Source organism: Halichoerus grypus, chromosome 7, assembly GCF_964656455.1.
Source record: "Halichoerus grypus chromosome 7, mHalGry1.hap1.1, whole genome shotgun sequence".
In the NCBI taxonomy this organism is placed as follows: domain Eukaryota; kingdom Metazoa; phylum Chordata; class Mammalia; order Carnivora; family Phocidae; genus Halichoerus; species Halichoerus grypus.
Window position 1 is genome coordinate 66,935,337 of NC_135718.1, and position 22,895 is coordinate 66,958,231.

Sequence of the window (22,895 nt, forward strand, 5' to 3'; positions counted from 1 at the left end):
GTGCATGAGCCAGGGGAGGGGCAGAGCAGCAGACTCCCCGCTGAGCAGGGAGCCTGATGTGGGACTTAATCTCAGGACTCTGGGATCATGACCTGAGCTGAAGGCAGACACTTAACCGACTGAGCCACCCAGGTGCCCGATAATTCCTACTTTAAATGCTTATTTCAAGCGTGTTTGTGATTAGTCATTGGAATATTTTAATCATAGCTTCCTGAAAGTCTGTGATATATATATATATATTATATATATATAATCTTATATATATCTTATATATAATTTATATTTATATATATTTTTATATATTTATATATATTATATATTTTTATATATAATATATATTTATATATCATATATATTATATAATTATATATTATATATATAATATATATAATTATATATTATATATATATAATATATAATCATATATATTATCTTTCTTTCTATTAGAGTTATTTTCATGGCTTTTTACATGCTGGGTAATTTGGGATCGTATCCTGTGCATTTTGAATGTTACATGAGGAGATGCCAGCAAATCCTATGGAGAATGTTGATATCTTTGTTTTAGCAAGTAATCAGTCTGGTTAGGTTCAGGCCACAAGTTCTGTGAGTGGTGATTCTAACATCAGTTCAGTTTTCAAAGCCTTTACAATGCTACTTGGATCTGTCACCATCTTGTATCAGTGGGAGACCTGGGGAGAGATCTACCAATCTACCAATCAGCAGAGATCTCAAATATGTTTGGTATGCTAATTAGAATCAGTTTCATGGGTGAACAGTGTGAACCAGGTGAGCAGGTCAGGGGTGAGCCAGAGCTCATAAATAACTTTGTGGAGTCCCTACTCTCTCTCCAGTACTTCCTGGGCCCTCTAGCCCAACACTTACAGCCCACCCCAGTAACTGAGCCTTGGCCCCACCTCCTTGGCCACGCCTCTACCGAATGGAAAAGAAATTCCCTTCCCTCACACTCTCGGCTCCTGCGGGCTCCTATTGGCAGCCAAGGGATTAGCTGGGGCTCTAGCCTCAAAAATGGAGAAGGAGAGCAAAGAAAGGGCATCACCCCCACTCCTTCTGAGCTCTAGCACTTCTGTTTTTGTTCCGCAAGCCTGGCTTCTCAAGGATCTCTGCACCACTGTGCTCACTTCTGCAATTGGGGCTGTGCTGCATTCTGGCTGGGAGATACCAGAGGAATACAAAAATGGGAAACTCACCACTTCGGTTGTACTCAGAATTCTGGTGTTCTCCCCCACCCGCTTGGTGCTATTTACCTCTTCGAGTCTTCCAATGGTTGTGCCATACATTCTGTCCAGGTTTTATTGCTGTGTTCAGTGAGAACAAAAGGAAGGTGTGTGTTAAACTCCACTTAACCTGGAACACAAACCTTCCCTATGATATTAAAAGCTATAGAACGTGTAGGGCATGATCATGTACTTGTGCACCCCCCAAGAAACATATATGTAACTCCATAGTTAAAGTGTTCAGAGAAAAGGTCTGCAGGTTTACATACCCAACTTAACACTGGTTTCCTTTACGAAGGGGTGCAGAACTTTGGTGAGGGGGCGGTCCTGAAAGAACCTTCACTTTATACTTCTTTTTTAATTATTTTAACCATGCACTATTGCTTTTGTAATTTTCAAAATAGGAAGGTGTGAGGGAAAAGACTAGGAAAAATTTATAGTTTAACTCAAAGTTGAATATACAGAAAGTATTTTTCCTGGGTATATCTTGTTAAACATTTGTCTGATGAAAAATCCACTTTAGGAGTCAATATGATCATACATTTTCTTCAACCATTGATGTACTACTCAGAATTATTTCCCACAAAAGAGAAATTTTAGCCTGCAATATTAATTAACTTTATTCACATTTTCCAAGTAATTGCAATATTAAATATAAGCTAAAAGCAATACATAATTCTTAGAAAATACAACCCAAAATTCTCATTGCCTGAGCGTTGTGATTACAGATGCCCAGCTTTTGTTCCTTCAGAATGTTAAAGTGAAGTCTGTACTCAAACATACAACAACATGGGGAGACTGTTCTTAAGTACAGTTTTGCTAATTATAAAAGAAATCCAAAAAGAGGCTTCTAATGTCTTCATGCAAGTGTCCTTTCAAAATGGAAATAAGTATTTAAGAAGCAACTTATTTCTATCTCTCACTAGGAGGCTTGAAGGGAGCAAATCTGGGCCAATAATCTAGACATAGTTCCTTGCATATACTTTGGTATTAAGCATATACTTACACTGAATGACTCCCTACTCATTCTGTTGTATAAAAATCCATTTCAAATGCAAACATTTTGAAATGATCAGGTCACATTTTTAGGATCCCTTTTTAAATATTAAGTAACTTATCACCAGACTATAGTAAGGACCTTATGAGTCAGGCATTAGCATTTTAATATCAAAACAAATACAGAATCAAGATAAATAAACATTAGCACCATTTTTAATCTAGTCCAGGGTAAAACGATCCACGAAACTATTTTTTTACTGAAGCAGTCACAAGAAAAGTTGTTTTCACTTCCAACATACGCTTTGCCTCTCTCCCTCTTTGCCAATAATGCTTTTAAACATTTTAAATACCAAATACGATAACATTCCCTTTTTAAAGTTTATGCTCAGTACAGCATTTCGAGTTAAAAGGAGGGGAATCACTGCAGATTTTTTTAAACCCTGCCAATAGCACAGAATTCTGTTCTGGAAAGTGACTTCTAACAACTCAGACACCTTTCATGCAATTTAGCTGACCGAGTTGGAGTGACCTCGCATACACACCTTTCAAGTTATTAGCAATTTTTATTTAATGAAACAATGACAAAGCTATTACATATGAAGTGCCATAAATATGTGCCTACTACATCATGAGCAAGTAAGATAACCTACACCCTATTATATGTTTAGTAAACTTTAAAAAATGTGTATGTGTGCTTAGAAATGTCATGGTGGGGGGAGGGGAGTACATATATATACATATATATAAAACCAGAAGTACCAAAGTCTTTTGATACCTCCTAGATAAGAGCAGCCTTTTAGGTTTTAAAAGAAAGAAAAAGAATAGATTCCTATTTACTTCTCATTCACCTTGGCCCAGCAGAGTGCTAGATGTTATTCAATACTCTATTACTGCTTTTAATAAAAGTAACACAGAAAACATGTTTACGGCAAACGGTTTTAATTTTAAAACCAAAATTTAAAAGAGAGAGTCTTATGTAGTAATTATTTTGTTCTATCTTTCTAAGTGTCACTGGATTCTCAGTTTCAAACTTTTCAACATGAAAGGTAATTTTAGACTATCTTCCTGTCTTCCAACTTGTCCCATGATTTAGGAACATAGTTACAAATACATTTCTTTCTAGAGTGAGAAGGAAAAAGTAAGAGCATCAAATTGTTACCACTTAAAAAAACGTCATGGGCTCAAAGGGTAATTTCCACCCCTAAAAAGAAAAGACACCCTAACCAACTAATGACTCGGGCATGGGATGGGCACTCACAATTAATTCAGATTGATTAATTCATTGTTCATGCACATTAAAAGTACTTTAGAAAGCTTGTTCATTTGTCCTCTACTTAAAAAGGGGGACGATTGGCCAATATTGCCTTCTAGGTTTTATCTCTATCTGGAGTTTTCAGTAGTAAGCACATTAAATATGAGTCTGTTCTCTAAAGGAGAGAGTCTGGCTTGGTCAAAGCCTGAGGAAGTTGGGTTTCTAAGGCAGCCCGTCAGTGTGGGGCCTGAGCTACTCCCAAGGCTAGCTTCCCTAAGATTGTCCGGTGCAACAGGAACGCTTGAGCTTCATGGCTAAAACCAAACATGCAAGAAGTGGTTAGAAAGGAACAGTTTTTACAATCAGCTACACCATCACAATGCCACATTAATCTGATCTTTAGGTACCTGCAGTGTTTAAGGACTTTAATAATAATTACAGCAACATTCACCAGAATTATTAGCAAGGTTGTTTGGACCAACATATAGAACTTCCTGTCAAATATACATCTCAATGATTAGGAGAGCTCTCTATGTAAAAGAATTCACTTCAAAACAATGCAAATATTTAAAAAGTTGTGTTTTTTTTAAAGCTCATGATTCTTAAGTGAGTTGTCAAAGCTCAGTACAGTTGTAAGATGACACTGTGTGAAGACTTTATGTGGAATAAAACATATTTGTGTTCTAAAAATTGACAATAGGGGCGCCTGGCTCGCTCAGTCAGTACAGCATGCGACTCTCGCTCTGAGGGTCGTGAGTTCAAGCCCCATGTTGGGGGTGGAGCCTACTTAAAAAAAAAAAAAGTAAAAATTGACCATAATACTTTGAAGATAGAGTAAAAATATCAAGGAAATGTTCAACCTCACATCTAATGGCAAATTTTATTCGCCCGTCTCCAGGTGACAACCTGGCCTAGGCAAAGACCTCTTTCCTCTCTTATAGAGAATTTAGGACTCATCCTTCCTGTAGATTCCTGTCTCTGCTGGATAGAAACCAGTGTTCCTTAAAACCATTTTTCTACCCCAAGAGCAAATGTACCAGGGAAGGCGCACTTGGCTTACACACTCACAACTGTGTCTCGACACACACTACTATTCTCCCACTGTAAGTTCTCTGGGACATCTACTGGCTGGGAGTAACGCATTTTGGCCAGAAGTCTGAATAACGTACAGAGTCGAGGCTTTGTTATGAATGAGTCTGTAGAGGAGAAGGTGCAGAAAGGAGGGGTAGGCCACATCTCTAATTGGTCTCTTAATATTTGCCCCCTGTCCCCAGGGAGCAAGACAATCTCAACATAATTAAATGAAATTTCACACTGTAAGTTCTAAATGTCATTGCCAACTATTCTAGAAGAGGCAAAAGCCCACAGTGCGGCAAGGAACTGATTCCCAGTTAAGTGTTTAAAAAAAAAAAAGTTGCAATAATAATAAAAAAAAGGTTCAGTACTACTCTGAAGACACAGCACTGGCACTTCATTCATTGGAATGCATTCGATCTATTAAACTATGAAATAGTAAGTGCCGCAGTGACATCCTAAGGAGAAAAGAGGACCCTCACCCAACGCAGAGAATTCTTAAATATCACAGTCTCTGTGATGTGGTGCCGAAACTGAAACACAAACAAGTTCTGGTTTCACTACACAAGGAGTCAATATTAGTGTTGAAAACTCAGTTGACAAGCTATTCTTTCACAAAGAAAACTCCACAAAAGGAAAATGGGTCTAAAGCTGCAAGTCGGAATGACCTCACTGGCTATGGAATCTGGAAAGTGATGACAACAGGATGACAACAGGCTCTAGCTAATCTGACAAAAATACTGAGTGTTAAGCATCTGTAGCCATTTAAAGGCATTCGGTGTCGGTGTCTGAAAAGATTAAGATGCTTTAAAACAAAACCCTTATAAGAATATCAAATATTTAGGGAATTAGCTTCAGAAATAACCAAATGTCTATGGCTTCAACTGTCACCCTACAGCTGAGGTAGGTGACCAGGATCTATCGAAATAGAGCAGTCTTGAGGAAATTCCCCACGAAAAACCTTGCGTCGTCCACTGGTTTCTTAAACCTGTGTCTGTTTTCTTTTGATGGTTTTTCTTTTGTTCTGTTTCTTCTTTCTTTCATTTACACTTTTTTGGAGAGGCTGTCCCAGCAACTGTTTCTGCCTTTAGGCTCGTGCTGAGTAGCATCTCATGTATTCTGTCATCCACGGGTTCTCGGAGGGGGAAGGCTTTATCCTTCTGTTCTTCTCCACCTCTACAGAGTGGGCGCGCTGCCTCTGAGCCATCAGTTTCCTTTTTTCCACCTGCCTTCTGTTCTTGGCTCGTAATGCTGATTCATGAATCTAAGGTATTCAAAAATAAAAAAAATTATTATTTCCAAAATCAATGCATAATAAGTTCCGTAGCTTTTGTAACAGTTTCCAAGAATATCTCCAATGAAGCCACGCGCAGGTCACCTGAAGCAGGGCAGAGGCAAGCCCGGCCCTGTTGGTTCGCTTCTCCCTAAAAGCCATCCCCTTGCCCGCCGTCAGTGACCAAGACGCTGAACCACCAAAAACGTCCACTGCACTGAACTGTAGATAGAAATAAGCAACCAATTTGCAATGTGCCTCTAGAAATAGGCTCTGGAAAATTATTGAAAAAGCTTAGCATCAAGCCTGGATAAGTATTCCATTAAAGGACTTTAAATGTTTTACAACAGTATACTAAACAAAAAAAAAACAAAGTCTCAAGGGATTTTTACCACTTAAAACGTTTCGTACTACAGATAAACTCTCTTAAACTTAATCCCATGGAATTGCCAGAGTCTTTTGTTAAACCACAGCTTCATTGTCTCAAATATCACTCCAAAAAACACCATCTGCTAGGGCTCGTTCAGAAGTCTGTTCAGTAAAAATCTGATTAAGGTATTTCATCGGAATTCAAACCGTACTTTCTGCTTCTTGTCATTCATTCTTTGCTTTAGGCTGTAGCAGCGGCGTTAACACTAACATACATAACTCCTTTGGGCCTCCACACGTGAAGACCTCTTGTCGGACACGTTCTCAGGACCAAGGGAGAGGACAACCAAGGCTCCAAGGAGCAAAAGGCACCAGATATGGATGAGCAGGGGAAAACATAATCATCCATATTTAATGCAAAGAGCAAAAGGGAGTCTACGGTAGATGCCAAGAACTATAGGAGAAGCCATCTAACAAAAGAAAACAAAGGGGTCAAGGAATACCAGTTATCAAAGCCAAAGGAACTGGAAACCTCTCCAGAGGCCCGTGGCAAATCTAGATGGGCTGCCACCAGCCCTGGTCGTGCTCCTCCTCCTCTGGCCCACCGGCCTCCCAGCAACCTGAAAACCCTGCTTCCAGCCACTTCTTCACCTGGCTCCATATCGGTAAACCTTCCAGATACCAGCTAACTCCCAGCAAAACCCCTCGATCTCCGGGAAGCTGACACCCAGACTCCTGTTTGCCAATCAGATGCCCAGGTCTGGGCTTTCCTTGCCCTCCCCCCCACCCCCCGCCATCCCCTAAGACCTACCATGACGCCCAAGCATCGCAGTGAACACAGGACAGGTTCACAGGAACATAGCCCAACTCCCATCCTCCAAGGAAAGGCAGAGAAGCTGGTGCACACGAACCCACCTCATGCACCGGAGCGGAAGCACAGACGTTGTGAGTTTTTTGGCTTCCTGTATCCGTCTGTTTTTCTCCCCACCCATAAAGGGCAAACGGATGCTTGTTCTCTTTTATTTTACTTGATGATCTTTGAGGACTTTTGACTGCTTTCCTACTTCCTCTAGCAAATAAGGCACTTTGTTGCTGTCGAGGTTCAGTACTGCTAGGTAACTTGTCAGTCTCTTTTGTTCTGATCTGTTGTTCAGGGCTTTCTTTTGTATCTTTCACTGGCAGTGCTTTTTTTTAAAAAAAAAAAAGGGAGACAAAACAAAATGAGAATACTTTAAAATCATGTTTCTATATAATTACTTTAAATATTTGGGTTGTAAAATTCATAATGCTTAGTTCAGTAACTTGTTCACTTATAGCTCAATTCACAATTTCTTGGAGAGCAGAAATACAGAAACAAGTTAGTATCATACTTTTCAGTCCATCCCATTTTAAAATCAACAAATACACCAATATTGAACCAAGCCTATTCAAAAGCAACAACTGTTGTGCGTATTCTTTTTTAAAAAAGATTTATTTATTTATTTATTTTTTGGGGGGGAAGGGCAGAGAGAGAGAGAGAGAGAGAGAGAAAGAGAGAGAGAATCCCAAGCAGGCTCCATGCTCAGCACAGAGCCCAAAACAGGGCTCGATCTCACAACCCTGAAATCATGACCTGAGCCGAAATCAAGAGTCGGGCACTCAACCCACTGAGCCACCCAGACACCCCTGTTATTCATATTCTGAGATTAAGCAGCTCAATTAAATATTAAAAGCTAGAAAACACCACAGCCTAACAGCTTTCTCCACAACCCCAAGGTAGGTCCAATCATCAGTGCCTTGCTTCAGAGAAAGATCTGGATTTGTGGTAATCACTCAGCAGCGGCAAAAGGTTAGTTTTTAATTTACTCAACTGGAGTTCCAGGATTCCATTTCTTTCTGAGGCACCATGATTATGGAAAGCTCCTGATGGTGCTTACATGCTCAATTTCATTTCTTTTTGACGTTCCATGAATATAGAAAGTTCCCTATGGCTCTTACCTGCTCCTTGTAAGAGCAAGCTGGCAACCTCAATTTGAAAGGTCCTCAGTCACAATTGGGAGTGTTTCCATAGTTACTCACATAGGCTCCCAGCCCCACATTCCCAGTATGAAGAGCTGGAGAGGAGAGCTCCCCCAACACGTGCAATAGAAATGCCTGCATGAATGAGAACCCACAGTCTACACGGTCCTAAATTCTGTCAGCAGAGCTGGAGAAACTCTGGAGGAAAATGGGACTGCCCTGGGGCAGCTGGGTGGCTCCGGCCATGAAGCGTCTGCCTTTGGCTCAGGTCATGATGGGATCGAGCCCGGCATCGGGCTCCCTGCTCAGTGGAGAGCCTGCTTCTGCTTCTCCCTCGGCCTGCCACTCCCCCTGCTTGTGCTCTCTCTCTCACTCTCACTCTATCTCAAATAAAATCTTAAAAAAAAAAAATGGGACTGCTCTACCTGAGGTCAACACCAGACATTAAGGATACACTCTAAAACATACCCACTTCCCTAACATTTTATGATTTTCATTATTTTTTATAAATCTTTTATCTTTTATAAAAGTTATACTGTTTTGTTTAAACCCTTTGCGAGCTCATGCTGCATTTCAGCCTAAATTTACATGTTTTGTTTTTATTGACATAACATTGGTATATAACATTATAATTTGATATTTGTATACACTACAAAGTGATCACCACTTAAGCCTAGTTACTGTCCATCACCGTGCAGTTGAGTCCCTTCACCCATTCTGCCCTCCCCCATCTCCCTCCCCGCTCTGGTAACTGCTAATCTGTTCTCTGTATCTATGAGTTTGTTTTTGTTTTGTTTGTTGATTTGTCTTGTTTTTTAGATTCTCCATATAGGTGAGATCATATGGTATTTGTCTTTCTTCATCTGGCTCATTTCACTTAGTATGAAACCCTTTAGAGACATCCATTTTGTTGCAAATGGCAAGATTTCCTACCCTTTTTTGTGGCTACTCTGAGTAACATTCTGTCGTGTGCATATATATGCCTTAGGTTCTTTATCCATTCATCCATCGATGGCCACTTAGGTTGTTTCTAGATCTTGGCTATTGTATCTCATGCTGTGATAAACACAGGGGTGCCTATGTCTTTTCAAATTAGTGTTTTTGTATTCTTCAGATAAATACCCAGAAGTGGAATTGCTGGATCATACAGTTAGTTCTATTCTTACTTTTGTGAGGAATCTCCATATTGTTTTCCATAGTGGCTGTACCAACTTATATTCCTACCAAGTGTATGAGGGCTCCCTTTTCCCCACATCCTTGTAATACCTGTTATTTCTGATCTTTTCGGTAATCACAATTCTAACAGGTGTGAGGTGATATCTAATTGTGGTCTTGATTTGCATTTCCCTGATAATTACTGATGTTTAATGTCTTTTCATATGCTTATTGGCCATCTGTATATCTTCTTTGGAAAAATGTCTATTCAGAGCCTCTGCCCATTTTTTAATTTGGGTTGTTCGGGTTTTTTTGTTGTTGAGTTGTGGGAGTTCTGTATATAGTTTGGATATTTAACCCCTTATGGGATAGGTCATTTGCAAATATCTTCTCCAGTTCAACAGGTTGCCTCCTTTTTGCTTTGTTGATGGTTTCCCTCACTGTGCAGAAGCTTTTCAGCTTGTTGTAGTCCTGTTTGGTTATTTTTGCTTTTGTTTCCCTTGCCTTTGGAATCAGGTCCAAAACACACATTGGTAAGACTGATGTCAAGGAGCTTACTGCCTGTTTTCTTCTAGGAATTTTATGGTGTCAGGTCTTTAACCCACTTGAGTTAATTTTTGTCTGGTGTAAGACTGTGATCTAATTTCATTCTTTTGAAAAAGAGCTCCTTATGCATCTGGGCTCCATTTCACTTACCCCAGCTGTTTAAGGATCTTTAAGGTCTTAAGGATACCCCTCACTTTAGATGCTCCAGAATTTGTCCCTAGGTAATGATTTTATAGGTTGCTATTCCAAAACCTCATCACTTCTTTAGGACATACTCTTGTTCCTTACTATTTTTAGCTGTGATTCTTTTCTTGCTTCTGTCCATGTTCCCTTTAGAGTGAGCCCCTGAATAAGAAGTCCAGATCCTGTGGCACAAGTGTAAGAAGGCTCGCTTTCTGTCTTTAGCAATGACCTTGACTCTACCAGACTGTTTCATTTATTACTACATATTTTAAGAGATAACGCACTGACCCTGGAGTTTAGTGCTCTGTACCACTGTGCCGTATCTTTAAACACAGCACTTGAGCTGTTTGCAGATAAGACGAGACGCCAATCTTCCATTTTACCATGAGAACCTAAACCCATTCATTGCTCAAACATTTCTGAGTGATGTGTCCACACCTTGTTCTCTTCTCTTTGCTGGCTATAGGAAGAGGGGGAAAGAAGCCCATCAAGACCAAGACAAAGGGAAATAGAAAGCGGGGGGGGGGGGGGGGGGGGACGAAGGCTTGTGCAGTCACAATACTGAGAAAGAGAGGGAAAACAACCCAAATCATCTTCATTGATTCATTTCCCTTCCTTCTCTTCCTCTCCCATTCCCTATGTGTCTAACCCAGGTCTTCCAGAGAAGCCTACCCAGAGAAGGTAATAATGATTTCGTTTAAAGGATAAGCTAGCCAGGAAGAAAACAGAAAAGAGAATCTCAGCAAGGGGGAATGTCTTGTTCAAAGGCCCAGAGAGAAGAGGGAATATAAATAGTTCAAAATGATAGGTACACAGAGAGTCTATGGATGAAGACACGGAGCAGGTAGCAAGGGTGAAATAAAGACTTTCTATGCCAAACTCAGGAGTTTTATTTTATCCTGAAGATGATGAAGAATCACTAAAGGATTTTAAGCTGGAAAATGACATGGCCCTATTTACATTTTAGGAATAACGCCTCTAACTAGCAACGTGAAGGATGAGTTAGAAGGGTGAGGACAGAAAGGCCAGCTAGCAAACGATGGCAGTCTGGGGGTGGTGTGGGAAGTGGGGGGAGGTAGGGACCGACAGGCACGGTAGAGGTGGAGAGGCAAAGAAGGACCAGAAGGGGGCCCGCCAAGCCCGGCAGGTGCTCAGACTCACCGGGCACTTGCGAAGTACACACTGACCAGAACAGCAGTGAGATGGTGCCAAAGCCTCTCCAGAGTGGACAGCCCAGCAACACTGGGTAGGACTGACAGGTGAGCACGGACACAACGCAGCCCTGGGCACAAAGAGGAGGCTACAGCCCCCACGGGTATCTGGAGTGGATGGGCATGCTGTCCTCTAATGAAAGGCCCACCAAAGGATAAGGAAAGGATAGTCGCCTCAGATGTGACATGCTTCTGGAACAGCCAAGCAGGCAGCAGCCGGACACTTAATCTGGGGCCGGGAGAGGTGGTGAGTGAGCAGGTGGGAGCTGAGGCCCGGATGTGGAACAGAAGCAACGCAGTCAGAGAAGGGGAGAGTAGAGTCAGGCCCCCGGGACTGTGATTTAAGGAACAGCCAGGCAGAGGAAGGGGCGCCGAAAGGGCGAGAAAGAATTGCTAGAAAAGTAGAAAAACTAACGAGGTGAGCAATGAAGGGAAGAGCTTCGGTGAAGGAGATAGCACTTAACAGTGCCAGATACGATGGGGGCAGGGGGTGTCAGTGAGATGAGGAGGAAGAGACTTGGCATTGGCAACCAAGCTGTCCCATGGCGGACAGAGGGGAACGTGGGGTCAGGGAACCAGACTGCAGCGGGCTACGGGGTGAACAGAGTGGAGACCTCAGTTCATAGGCAACAGCGGACCACGGGACCAACCCTCCCCAGCATGGATAAAGACTGCTGCGCAAAACCCAGAGGGTCCACAGGCACCCAACACAAAAACTCAACTCTTCTCTGGGGACCTGAGGCCTCAAATTATCCCTGCAAATGATTTTGCAAACATAATTATGAATGTACTGCAAAATAATGAGCCGGCACACAAGGAGAGAAGATAGTAAGGAAGGACCAGCAGGAGTAATAGCCTTGACATGAGGGAATTAGCATTAACAGACTATAAAATAACGGCATTTACGCTCCGTAATACTTCAAGAAAAAGACAAACTCAAGAACATCTGCAGCAGCAGGAGACAAAGACGAAAAATACAGAAGAGACAGACTTATCACTGTAATATTAATATTTATAAAACTCTTGAAGTAGTGCCTGGTATAGGAGAAGTGCTTGTAAGTCTATGATTCGAAATCCTATTCGAAAGAACGAAGCTTAGAATAAAGACTTCAGACAAACAAAAACAGTGCTCAGAACCATTATAGCGGAGGATTAGAACACTCCCTTTCTCAGTAACTGACAGAACACTCAAACAAAAATCCAGTCTTGTTTTAGGACTGTGCTTAATCCAATACAAAAGCCTAACCACATGTGGCTATTAAAGATAAGTTTAAATTAATTAAAATAAAGGTAAACATTCAGTTCCTCAGATATGCTTGTCGGAGTTTAAGTGCTCAATAACCTCATCTGGCTAGTGACCACCATACTGGATGATACAAAGAACATATCCACCATCACAGTAAGTTTTATTGAACAGTCTGATTTTTTAAAGTATTTTCTAAAGATTTTTTAAAAGTATTTGAACGACAGCATTTGACCTGATGGATACATACACAACACTGCATCCAATAACTACAGGGTACAGAACTTGTAATAATATAAATGCTTGGCGTTTACAAGAATTGACATATCTAAGGCTATAAACCAAATCTTCATATATTTATTTAAATCAAATAAACTGTATCCTCTAACTGTAGTGTAATTAAACTCAATAAAATAAAAATAAAAAACTTTAAAAATCTCTAGTTTTGAAATTTAAAACCATTTTAGTGCACATCAAAAACAAATCATATGGTTACAAAAAATGGGAATGTACTCAACGTCACATTTAAAAATGGTAAAGTGTGTTAGGTATACTTTACAGCAATGTTTAACAATTTCAAAAAAAAGCAGTGGTGATGGAAGTCTGCAGAGTCTGCTTGAGATTCTCTCTCTCCCCCTCTGCCCCTCCCCCAGTGGTGCACATGTGCATGCTCTCTCTCTCAATAAATAAATAAAATCTTTAAAAAAAGGGGGGGGGTAAGAAAAGACATGCTTCTAAAGTTTCTTCACCAAGCATAATGTCTGTAGATTTTTGGTATTTCGGTTTTCTTTTTTTTTTTTTAAAGATTTTATTTATTTAGAGAGCGTGGGCAGAGGGAGAGAGAGAATCTCAAGCATACCTCCGTGCTGAGTGAGGGGTCCGACGTGGGGCTCAATCCCACCATCCTGAGATCATGACCTGAGCTGAAATCAAGATACAGATGCTTAACTGACTGAACCACCCAGCTGCCCCTAGTCTTTTTAAGGAAAATATGTTTCCTTATGTTTGTATTTATGTATTTATATACATAAATGTTAAACTTTATTTAATTTTTCATGTATTTTAAAAATCATAATAATTTTGCTTAAATAAATAAAATACTATATAACAAAACTTGGGCCTTTCTCCTGCAGGGAGTTAGGATTGATCATACTCAACTGATGGTATAGCTAAAGCAGTAATTAGATGGAAATTTATAGCCTTAAATCAATAATATCCAAAAAGAAAGGCAGGGCAAAAAAAACCATACAAAACAAAACAAAATCAATGATAAGCATCCATCTTAAAAAGTTAGAAAAATAAACTCAAGGAAAATCAGAGGGGGCGCCTGGGTGGCTCAGTGGGTTAAGCGTCTGACTCTTGGTTTCGGCTCCAGTCATGATCTCAGGGTTCTGGGATCAAGCCCCGCGTCGGTGTCCAAGCTCAGTGCAGTCTGCTTGTCCCTCTCCCTCCCCCTCTGCTCCTTCCCCAGCTTGCATGTGCATTCTCTCTCTCAAATAAATAAAATCTTCAAAAAAAGGAAAATTAGAGTAAGGGAAAAAAGATCATGGATTAATAAAAACATATAATAAAGAAAATCCACATAGCCAAGCATTAGTTTGGGAAAAAAACTAATAGAATCCACAAGTTTCTGGTAAGACTGATCAAGAAAGAAAGAAGTAGGGTGCCTGGGTGGCTCAGTCCTTTGAGCGTCTGCCTTAGGCTCAGGTCGTGATCCCAGGGTCCTGGGATTGAGCCCTGCATCGTGCTCCCTGCTCAGCGGGAAGCCTGCTTCTCCCTCTCCCACTCCCCCTGCTTGTGTTCCCTCTCTCGATGTCTCTCTCTCTGTCAAATGAATAAATAAAATCTTTAAAAAATAAATATAAAAAAGAAAGAAAGAAGTGAAAAATAAACATAAGTAAAAATACAACAAATGGAATTTAGGTTAAATACGCACCAATGACATGTGTGTATAGTCCCTTCCTCCCAAAAGCCCACTAGAGTGAAGGAAAAAAGGCATAACCCACAGGACAAAAAGCAAGGGAGGTGATGACATCAGGTGTTGATAAAATTTTGGAAGCTGGAAAGTAGATGAAGATGTAGAAGTGATCTTGCAAAATTGAGTAGGATGAATCCTAACTCCCTGCAGAAGAAAGAAAGGACACAAACTGAACCCCAAAAGGAACTGGAAAACGTTGCAGAAGGTCCAGCATTAATCAGTGCCCCAGCCCACATACTCTTCTAACCACATAATATGAACGTGCCTGTTGAGAATTGGGCTGGTAGATGCTTCTTCCCCATGAACCTGGGCAGACTTTTGTAAGCAAGGAATGGGGTGAAAGAGGTGCTACATGGCTCCCAGTGATAAGTCACAAAGGGCAATACAGCATCTGCCCAGCTCTCTCTCTGGAACACATGCCCTTGGCGGCCAGCCAGCATGTTATGAGGAAGGCCAGGCGCATGAAGATGTCACATGTGAGTGTCGTAGCAGACAGCCCCCAGCCCTGGCACCTTCCATCAGAGGCTGCAGACAGCACAGGGCGGAAACAAGGCATACCCCTGTGCCCAGGCAAATTTCAACCCACAGAAACCATGAGCAATAATCAATGAGTATTGGAATCTTAAGCCATTAGTTTTCAGGGTAATTCTGTTATGTAGCTGTAGATACTTCTTGCACAGTCTTTCCTCTGGTCCATAAGCCAGGTGATGGCTCCTCTCCCAACCCAGAAGGCATATGCGTTACTCTCCAGAGAGAACCAGAAGGGGTATGGACTTGAAATACCAGGCCCAGGAGAAGTAAGGGGGGACACCTTCCTGAAAATAGGTTTATGTGGTAAAGAACAAGACCCCTGCTCCCTTTCCCCAACTCTGTTCCCAGAATGCTGATGGCCAGGCTTGTACCTTCCAGGCAGAAGATTGGAGGCATGCTGTCTGGGGAAGTGAACACAAGAACAATGGGCATATACTATGCTTGAAGTCCCTCAGAGAAACAGCTGGTCCTCATCCAATTAGTCAACAAGCACCCCCACATACAGAGCTCCTAAAAAGTTCTTCAAGCCTCACTCTTACATATGAGCAGACAGGCTAAGAGCAAACACGTGAGTACATCCTCGAAAAAGACCAAAATATACAGAAAAGACTAGGAAATACGAGAGAGCCCTCAAAGGATATTTATGGCTTTTTTTTTTTTTTTTTTTTTTGAGTTAAAAGAAATCCAAGAAGAACAGGATGCTATTTTTTTATTTTTAATTTTTAAAAATAACACTTGGGACAAAAAACATGTAATCTTTTCAGAATTTAAAACTGGGATGGTAGAACTAAAAATTCCAGTATAAAGTTTGGAAGATAAAATTGATGAGTTCTCCAAGAAAACAGAACCCAAAATTCCAATATCAGAGAAGTTTTAAATAAAAATGTTAGAGATTTGATTCAGGAGTTATACCATCCAACTAAAAATAAGCATAGAAAGAAAAACCGAATAGAGCACAGGAAATTATTTTAAATGGTACTAGAAAATATTACTGAACTGTAAGAAATATTTCCAGACTAAAGAGGCCCACCAAGTTGTCAGCCCAATGAATGATAAAAGACATACACATAGGGGGCACCTGGCTGGCTGAGTTGGCAGAACATGTGACTCTTGACCTCAGGCTCATGAGTTCAAGCCCCACATTGGGTGTAGAGCTTACGTTAGGAAAAAAAAAAAAAAGGACATACACATAGAATTTTAGAACACCTAGGATAAAGAGAACCTCTTTAAAAAATGCCCCCCCACCAAAAGAAAGAAAAAAAAAAATGAGGTCACATACACAGGGTGTCAGAATGGCATGGTACTTCTAAAAAGCAAGACCAAAAAGTAGGATTCAATATAATAATGCCTTAAAACACTGAAATTTCTAATCTAAAGTTCTCTACCTTGCAAAATATCAATCCAACCTTTGGCTATAGTAAAGGCATTTTCAGTCATGCAAGGTCACAAAACCATTACTTCCCATGCAACATTTCTCAGGACTTACAGAGGATGTGTTACACCAAAAGGAAGGGATTAGCCACACAAAGGACGCTTGAGATTTCTAAGACAGGGTTCAGATAAAGGAGGTAAGCAAAAGGAATACTCAGGCAAACAGTGAAGAGAAGCCCCAGACTGACAGCTGTGTCAGATCTGGACAGCATAAATAAGGAGGATGAGGGTTCAAAAAAAAATGTCTCCAAGGAAAAAACTAAATGAATGGAACACCTAATGTGTCTAGCATATGACAAGTTTTAAAGTACTACCAGACTATTTCAAGCTGAATGAATGATGGGAATATAAAAAATATATATAAGCAAACAAAAAAATGAAGCAATGGTTAACTTCAGGAAAAACATAAATGAAAAGAAAATGTAGTCAGAATATACTACTTGGCTCACCTGTAAATACCATTTTACATAGTCACAATAATTAAAACACAGAAACAAAATAGTGCTTAAACAAAATAGTCATATAGTTAATATTGTGGGACAAATGGGTGCTCCTATATATATGTTGGGGAGTGGGGGTGGCAGAGCTAAGATCTTAAGCTAAATCATCTCCCATGATGGGAAGTCAATATATAACATTTACAATAAAAAAGCTAACACATAAGTCTAGATGAGAAGAGGGTGGACAAAGCTGAAAAGAGTTGGAAGGTGCACCCTAGAGAGCAAGAGGTATGGGAAATAAGTCAGAATTATTTTTTTTCATTTTAAGTATATTTTTAAAAATTATGCATATGTATAACATTGCTAAAAAATAAAATTTAATTTAAAAAGAAATGTGACTATGAAAAAAGCAATTAGAGACAGTCCAGACCACTCTTCAAGGCATGCTTCAGTCCACAGTAAACACTCCCACTGCCACCCCTAACACACACAAAGAACGTCCTGACAACTTTCTAGGACCCATCTCTTTTTTTCTTTTAAAGATTTTATTTATTTATTTGAGAGAGAGAGAATGAGAGACAGAGAGCACGAGTGGGAAGAGGGTCAGAGGGAGAAGCAGACCCCCAGCTGAGCAGGGAGCCCGATGTGGGACTCGATCCCGGGACTCCAGGATCATGACCTGAGCCGAAGGCAGTTGCTTAACCAACTGAGCCACCCAGGCGCCCTCTAGGACCCATCTCTTAAATAAGAACGAGAACCCAAGGATCATTAGACACTTGAGAAAACTAACATGAAATTCAGATTTATAAACAAAAAGAACCAAAAATGGGGAGACAGTGGGGAACCAGAGACTATGCTATAGAAATACAAGGAGAAGAAAACAAAAAACTTCTAGTAATATCCTCAAGCAAGATAATAGAAGATACTGTATGCATGAATCAAGAGGAGAATACTATTTTTTAAAAAGGAATAAAAAGAGGAAGGGAGGGCGCCTGGGTGGCTCAGTCGTTAAGTGTCTGCCTTCGGCTCAGGTCATGATCCCAGGGTCCTGGGATGGAGTCCCACATCGGGATCCCTCCTCGGCGGGAAGCCTGCTTCTCCCTCTCCCATTCCCACTGCTTGTGTTCCTGCTCTCGCTGTGTACTCTGTCAAATAAATAAATAAAATCTTTAAAAAAAAAAAAAAAAGAGGAAGGGAGGGGGAGAGGAGAAGGAAAGAGAGGGGAAGAAGGCAAGTCCAGAAAACAAAATTAAATTTAAAAATAAATAGGATCCCACCAGTTAAAAAAAAAAAAAAAATGTAATAGAAGAGGGGCGCCTGGGTGGCTCAGTTGTTAAGCATCTGCCTTCTGCTCCGGTCATGATCCCAGGGTCCTGGGATCGAGCCCCGCATCGGGCTCCCTGCTCAGCAGGAAGCCTGCTTCTCCCTCTCCCACCAACCCCCCCCCCCCCGCTTGTGTTCCCTCTCTCGCTGTGTCTCTATCAAATAAATAAATAAATAAATATCTTTAAAAAAAATGTAATAGAAGAGTTGGAAGATACAGTTGAGAATATCACCCAGAAAAATAGAAGAAAAAGACAGATGAAAATAGGGGGTGGGGTGCATATTAGAAAATGAGGGGATAAATTCATGAAGTCTAACATCCATCTAAGGAGTTTAGAAAGAAAGGAACAGGAACAGAAATAGAAATGAAAAAACAACTCAAGAAAACTTACCAAAATTACAAAGCAGGAGTTTCTTTGTAAGGACTCACCAAACACACTGAAGGAAAACAGACCTAGACCAAGGAAAAATTTTGGAACACAAAGGACAAAGAGAAGACCCTAAAAGCTTCCTGAGGGTGGGGCCACGTTATCAAGATTCAGGAAGACACGGGAGCGCAACAGCAATACCACAGGTTACGACACAACAGGGCAAGGTCTCCAGATATTTTAGAGACAGTACTTCCAACCTAGAATTCCACGCTCAGCCACAAACTCACCAAATCAGGAGGGCAGAATAAAGCTACCTTTTGACATGCAAGGTCTTAGGAAATTAATCTCTCACATACCCTTTCTCAGGAAGCTACTAGAACACAAGCTCCAACAGGAGGGGTAAACCAAGAAGGAAAACGATGTGAGGGCCACACAAGGGCTCCTACCCAAGAGAGAAGCCAAGGAGTCTGTGGGGTGGTGGCCAAGGGCCCGCCCAACATGGAACCAGGCAGGCAGCAGGCGCCAAGAGCAGCAACCAGGCCAGATGGAAGTAGGTCAGAGGCCCTGGGAGGGATGTCTTAAGATGTCGACAGTGATAATGAACCTGATGTATTGGTTGTATTGTGAGAGAAAAAGGAGTCATGGCAAACAATACAGGACGGCTTTGAGCAACATTTTCCAGACACCACATTGTAGATGCTAATTGTAATCTAACCAACTCTGTGCTGACTATATTGTGGAAGGTATGGGGAGGGGCCGTGTGTATGGGTTAGGAGAGGGGTAAAAAGAATTAAAGCCAAATAGATAATGCTAAAAACTGGGGGAGAAAATTAAGAAGTGTCAATACTATGAATTACAAATAGTAATTGTTGTATTGTTAATTACAAGTAACAATCTCCATGTTACTTGGAGAAACAGAAATCAGCACCAAAGGAAAAACCAGAGGAGTTGGAAGTGGACCCCTAAGGAACAGGCAATTGGTCTGTGTGTGGCGGGGGAGCTGCTGGATCTTTGTAGTAAGCCACACAGAACTATATGATTCCATGTGTACATATGGCTTCAGTAAAAACAAGAACCAAATGTTTATGTTTTACAGAAATTCAGGAGTGCTCCTCATTCTAGTAATATAAAACCATCCGCTGAAAAACAAGGATTTTGTAATCGGGAATCCCGGACTCGGCAAACATCCTTCCTTCTGCCTGATGCCTAAACCAGAAATATTAGCAGAGAAGAAAGAAAGAACTGACCTTAGCCACTGGTAGGATTCAGTGTCTCTAAGGAAACCAAAATAATCACGAACTCAGGTAAACACAGGCACCATCCATACTACAATTCTATCTAAAAGCCACATTTCTATACCCACAGAAATAATTGACACCTCTTTCACAAACAATGAAAGGGAAGGGCCGGAGGGAGAAAAGCACATTCAGTCTGATAAAGTACATCTCACAACTTAGCCGGTAGATCAGTGCCACAGGAATAAACCAGATGGCATGTTTCCCTACCCCCGCCACCTTCTGTTATTCAAATTTCTACCAGTGATCACTGCAGCTAGGACTCCAGCTTGTAGATATTCAGCAATCTCTGGGAATTGACAAGGAACATGAGGATGGAGAGGCAGCTCTGCACTGAGATGTTGCACTGAGAATAACTGACGATGACAGAACAAGAACTAAGTAGCCTGGCTCTTCCACTCAAAGATTACATCTCCCAGCCTCTTGCAGAGAGGCAAGGGCGACAAACTGCAAGAAGTTGATTAATTACCACTTACGATGCCATAAACAAACAAAAATAAAGTCACTGATCATTTATCCTGAGTTCCCATTTCTTCATCTATAAAATTGAGACAAAAATTATGCTCCTGCCACTTAGAATTATTTTGAACGTTAAATGAGAAAGTAACATATTCTAAGATCAGCGACTGGAGGCATAAGCTCTCAATACATTTCGGTTATCCTAATCGCCAGAGCCTCTTTAAAATCGAGTGACCCGGGACGGGGGTGGAGAGTGAGAGGTGTCTGGCCACCGTTAGAAAGTAGAAGGAAGGAACCGCTCGTTACTCCAGGCTGTATCCTGCCTGAGGCATTTAATTCGGCCCTGAGCACCAGCGACCATCCACCGGGCCTCTGAAGCTGAGACCCCAACTCTGCAGCCGTCTGGCCAGGAGACAAGGTGCAGGGCCGTGGCGGAAACAAGGCACGCGCCGCCCGTGAGCCATTTTCCAGCGGCTGCTCGGACCCTGCACCTCGGCAGCCTTCTGATGAGGATGCGCGCTTTGGCGGAGCGGAGGGGCAAGAAGCCAGAGGACCTAGCACTTCCATCCCACCAACCAGGAGTTACGCAACAGCCTGCGTAAACAAATTCAAAATATTCTTTAGACACAATGCAGCGAGGTCAGGGAGTTAACACAGAAAACAGCGGCCCCGTTCCTAAGACTGAAAGCTTGGCTCCGTGATTCTTAACCTCTCGGGGTAGGTCCTCTTTGAAAATCCGATGAAAGCTGGGCTCCTCTACGAAAAAAAAAAAATGGGCGCTTAGATATAAATAGATGGGATTGTAGAGCTCACTCCGGCAACCAAGGCCCCCGGGTGAAGAGACGGAGTTCAGCGGCACTTCAACTGAATTCACAACAGGCTCAACCCAGAGCCAGCCTATTACGGAAATAAAGGGTGGGAGGGCAAAGGCGGGGCTGACACCACCCTTACTTTGTCAAGGGAGGTGGATTCTTCATCTACCAGGGGGAAAAAAAGAAAAAGGGAAGGGCTTGCCCTGAGCGCAGCGAGACCCAGAGCTGGGCAGCTCGGACGCCAGGCGCAGGCCCCTCGCAGCCCCCTCCCGGCCCGGTACCTGGCAGAGCCGCAGCGGCCGCCTCCTCCACGCTCTCCGCGTCCCGGGCCTCCTCGGCCTCCGCCGCCTCGGCGCCCCGCTCCTCCGCCGGCCCGCGCGCCCGCCGTTCCGGCCCCTCCCGCGCCGCGGGCTCCGCGGGCGGCGAGGCGGGGGCGCACTGGGGCGCGGGGCCCCCGGCGCCCGACGAAGCCGACGACGCCGAGTCGTCCGAGGCTCCGGCCGGGCCCCAGTCGTCCCAGAGCCAGGGCGCGTGCGCCTGCTCCAGCAGCCGGCGGCCCAGGCGGTAGTGCAGCAGCTCGCGGTAGCACGGCCCGTACTCGTCCCAGCGCGGCTCCCGGTAGCGCTTCATGTACTCGCTCTTCACCCCGCTCCCCGGGGACATGGTGCCTCCCGCCGGCCTGAGTGCGCGCCGCTCCGCGCCGCCGCCGCCTACGGACCGGGGGACACGACACAGAGGCCCGCCCCGCCCCTCCCGCCGGCCCGGCCCGCCGCGACGTTTAAACCCGGAGCCCCGCCCGCACGGGGCGGGGCGCGGGCGGGGGCGGCGGTGAGGGGGCGGAGGGAGCGGGCGGCCGGCCCCGGGAAGGGGCGGGTCCCGGGAGGACCCGCCAGGTAGCGTCGCGTCCGGTGACCCTGTCCTGAGAGCCCCGGCAGGGTACGGGGCGGGAGGCTCCCGGAGGCGGGCGGAGCTGCCAGCACCGCGGGGGACGGGGGCCCCCCTCGGGGGACGGCTCGGGAGGTGGGACGCCAGAGGCTGCGGGCTAGGGTGACAGGGCCGCGGGAGGCCGGAGACTGGCGGGCGCAGGAGCGAGGCAAAGCAGGAGCGGGGCGAGGGGTGCTCGGGGCGCCCTCCAAGCTTACCTCCTGGGTGCCGCGCCGCGCTGGCCCTGCGTCTCCCGCCCCGCGGCGCCCGGCCCGTCCTCCGCGCGCTGGGCGCTGCAGCTCGGAGCGGCCCGCCCTCCCCCGCGCTTTCCTCCCGAGCAAGATGTCGCCGACGGCTCGGCGGCCCGCGTCCCTGCGGCAGCGGGCAGGCGATGGCGCCGCCTCAGTCCCCGGGAGCAGACGCCTCCCCCGCGCGCTCCCGGTCCCGGCCCCCGCCCCGCCGCGTGGGGGCGGCTGCTTCAGTGCCGAGCGCCGGGCGCGGGGATGCGGCGCCTCCGCCAGCCCCGGGCTCCGAGGCCCACGGCCCCGGCCCACCCGTCCGAGGCGCCCGCGCGTCCAAGTCCCCAGTAGGCGCCGTCCGAGGCGCCCGCCACCGCAGGAGGCCTCGGTTAGGGTCTGGTGTTGGTGCCCGGTCCGGGGAACGGTGCGCTCCGCCACCCCCCCCCCCCCGCCATCCTATCCCGGCCGGCGACCCTCGGCGCTCCGCTCCTGACGCACCTGCCCTGCTTGCGTTTCCCAGAAACGGGTGCACGCGTTGGCTCTCGGCTTCCCTC

The 22,895-nt window shown here is 43.9% G+C and overlaps 1 protein-coding gene across 2 annotated transcripts; it reads right to left on the minus strand.

The window, feature by feature from the left end:
• Nucleotides 1-1,829: 1,829 nt before the first annotated feature.
• On the minus strand, nt 1,830-22,519 carry CCSAP (centriole, cilia and spindle associated protein). Of its 2 annotated transcripts, none has more exons than XM_036123369.2 (4): nt 22,321-22,460; nt 21,460-21,888; nt 7,118-7,386; nt 1,830-5,824 (listed from the first exon to the last, which is right to left on the minus strand). In XM_036123369.2, the coding sequence occupies exons 2-4, from the start codon at nt 21,839-21,841 to the stop codon at nt 5,648-5,650; spliced, it is 828 nt and encodes a 275-aa protein (XP_035979262.1). In that variant the 5' UTR covers nt 21,842-21,888; nt 22,321-22,460; the 3' UTR covers nt 1,830-5,647. The 2 variants fall into 2 exon arrangements, with proteins under 2 accessions (XP_035979262.1, XP_035979264.1); XM_036123371.2 differs by having other exon boundaries at nt 5,685-5,824; nt 7,014-7,386; nt 22,321-22,519.
• Between the last annotated feature and the right edge of the window lie 376 nt (nt 22,520-22,895).

What these genes read in the sequence shown, in the direction of transcription:
- CCSAP (XM_036123369.2), bottom strand. Translation starts at nt 21,841, where the DNA reads ATGTCCCCGGGGAGCGGGGTGAAGAGCGAGTACATGAAGCGCTACCGG. An exon ending in GGCCGCTGCGGCTCTGCCAG is followed by an intron (nt 7,387 to 21,459) that starts GTACCGGGCCGG and finishes TTTAAAAAAAAG; the next exon opens with CACTGCCAGTGAAAGATACA. An exon ending in CTTCCGCTCCGGTGCATGAG is followed by an intron (nt 5,825 to 7,117) that starts GTGGGTTCGTGT and finishes TGAATACCTTAG; the next exon opens with ATTCATGAATCAGCATTACG.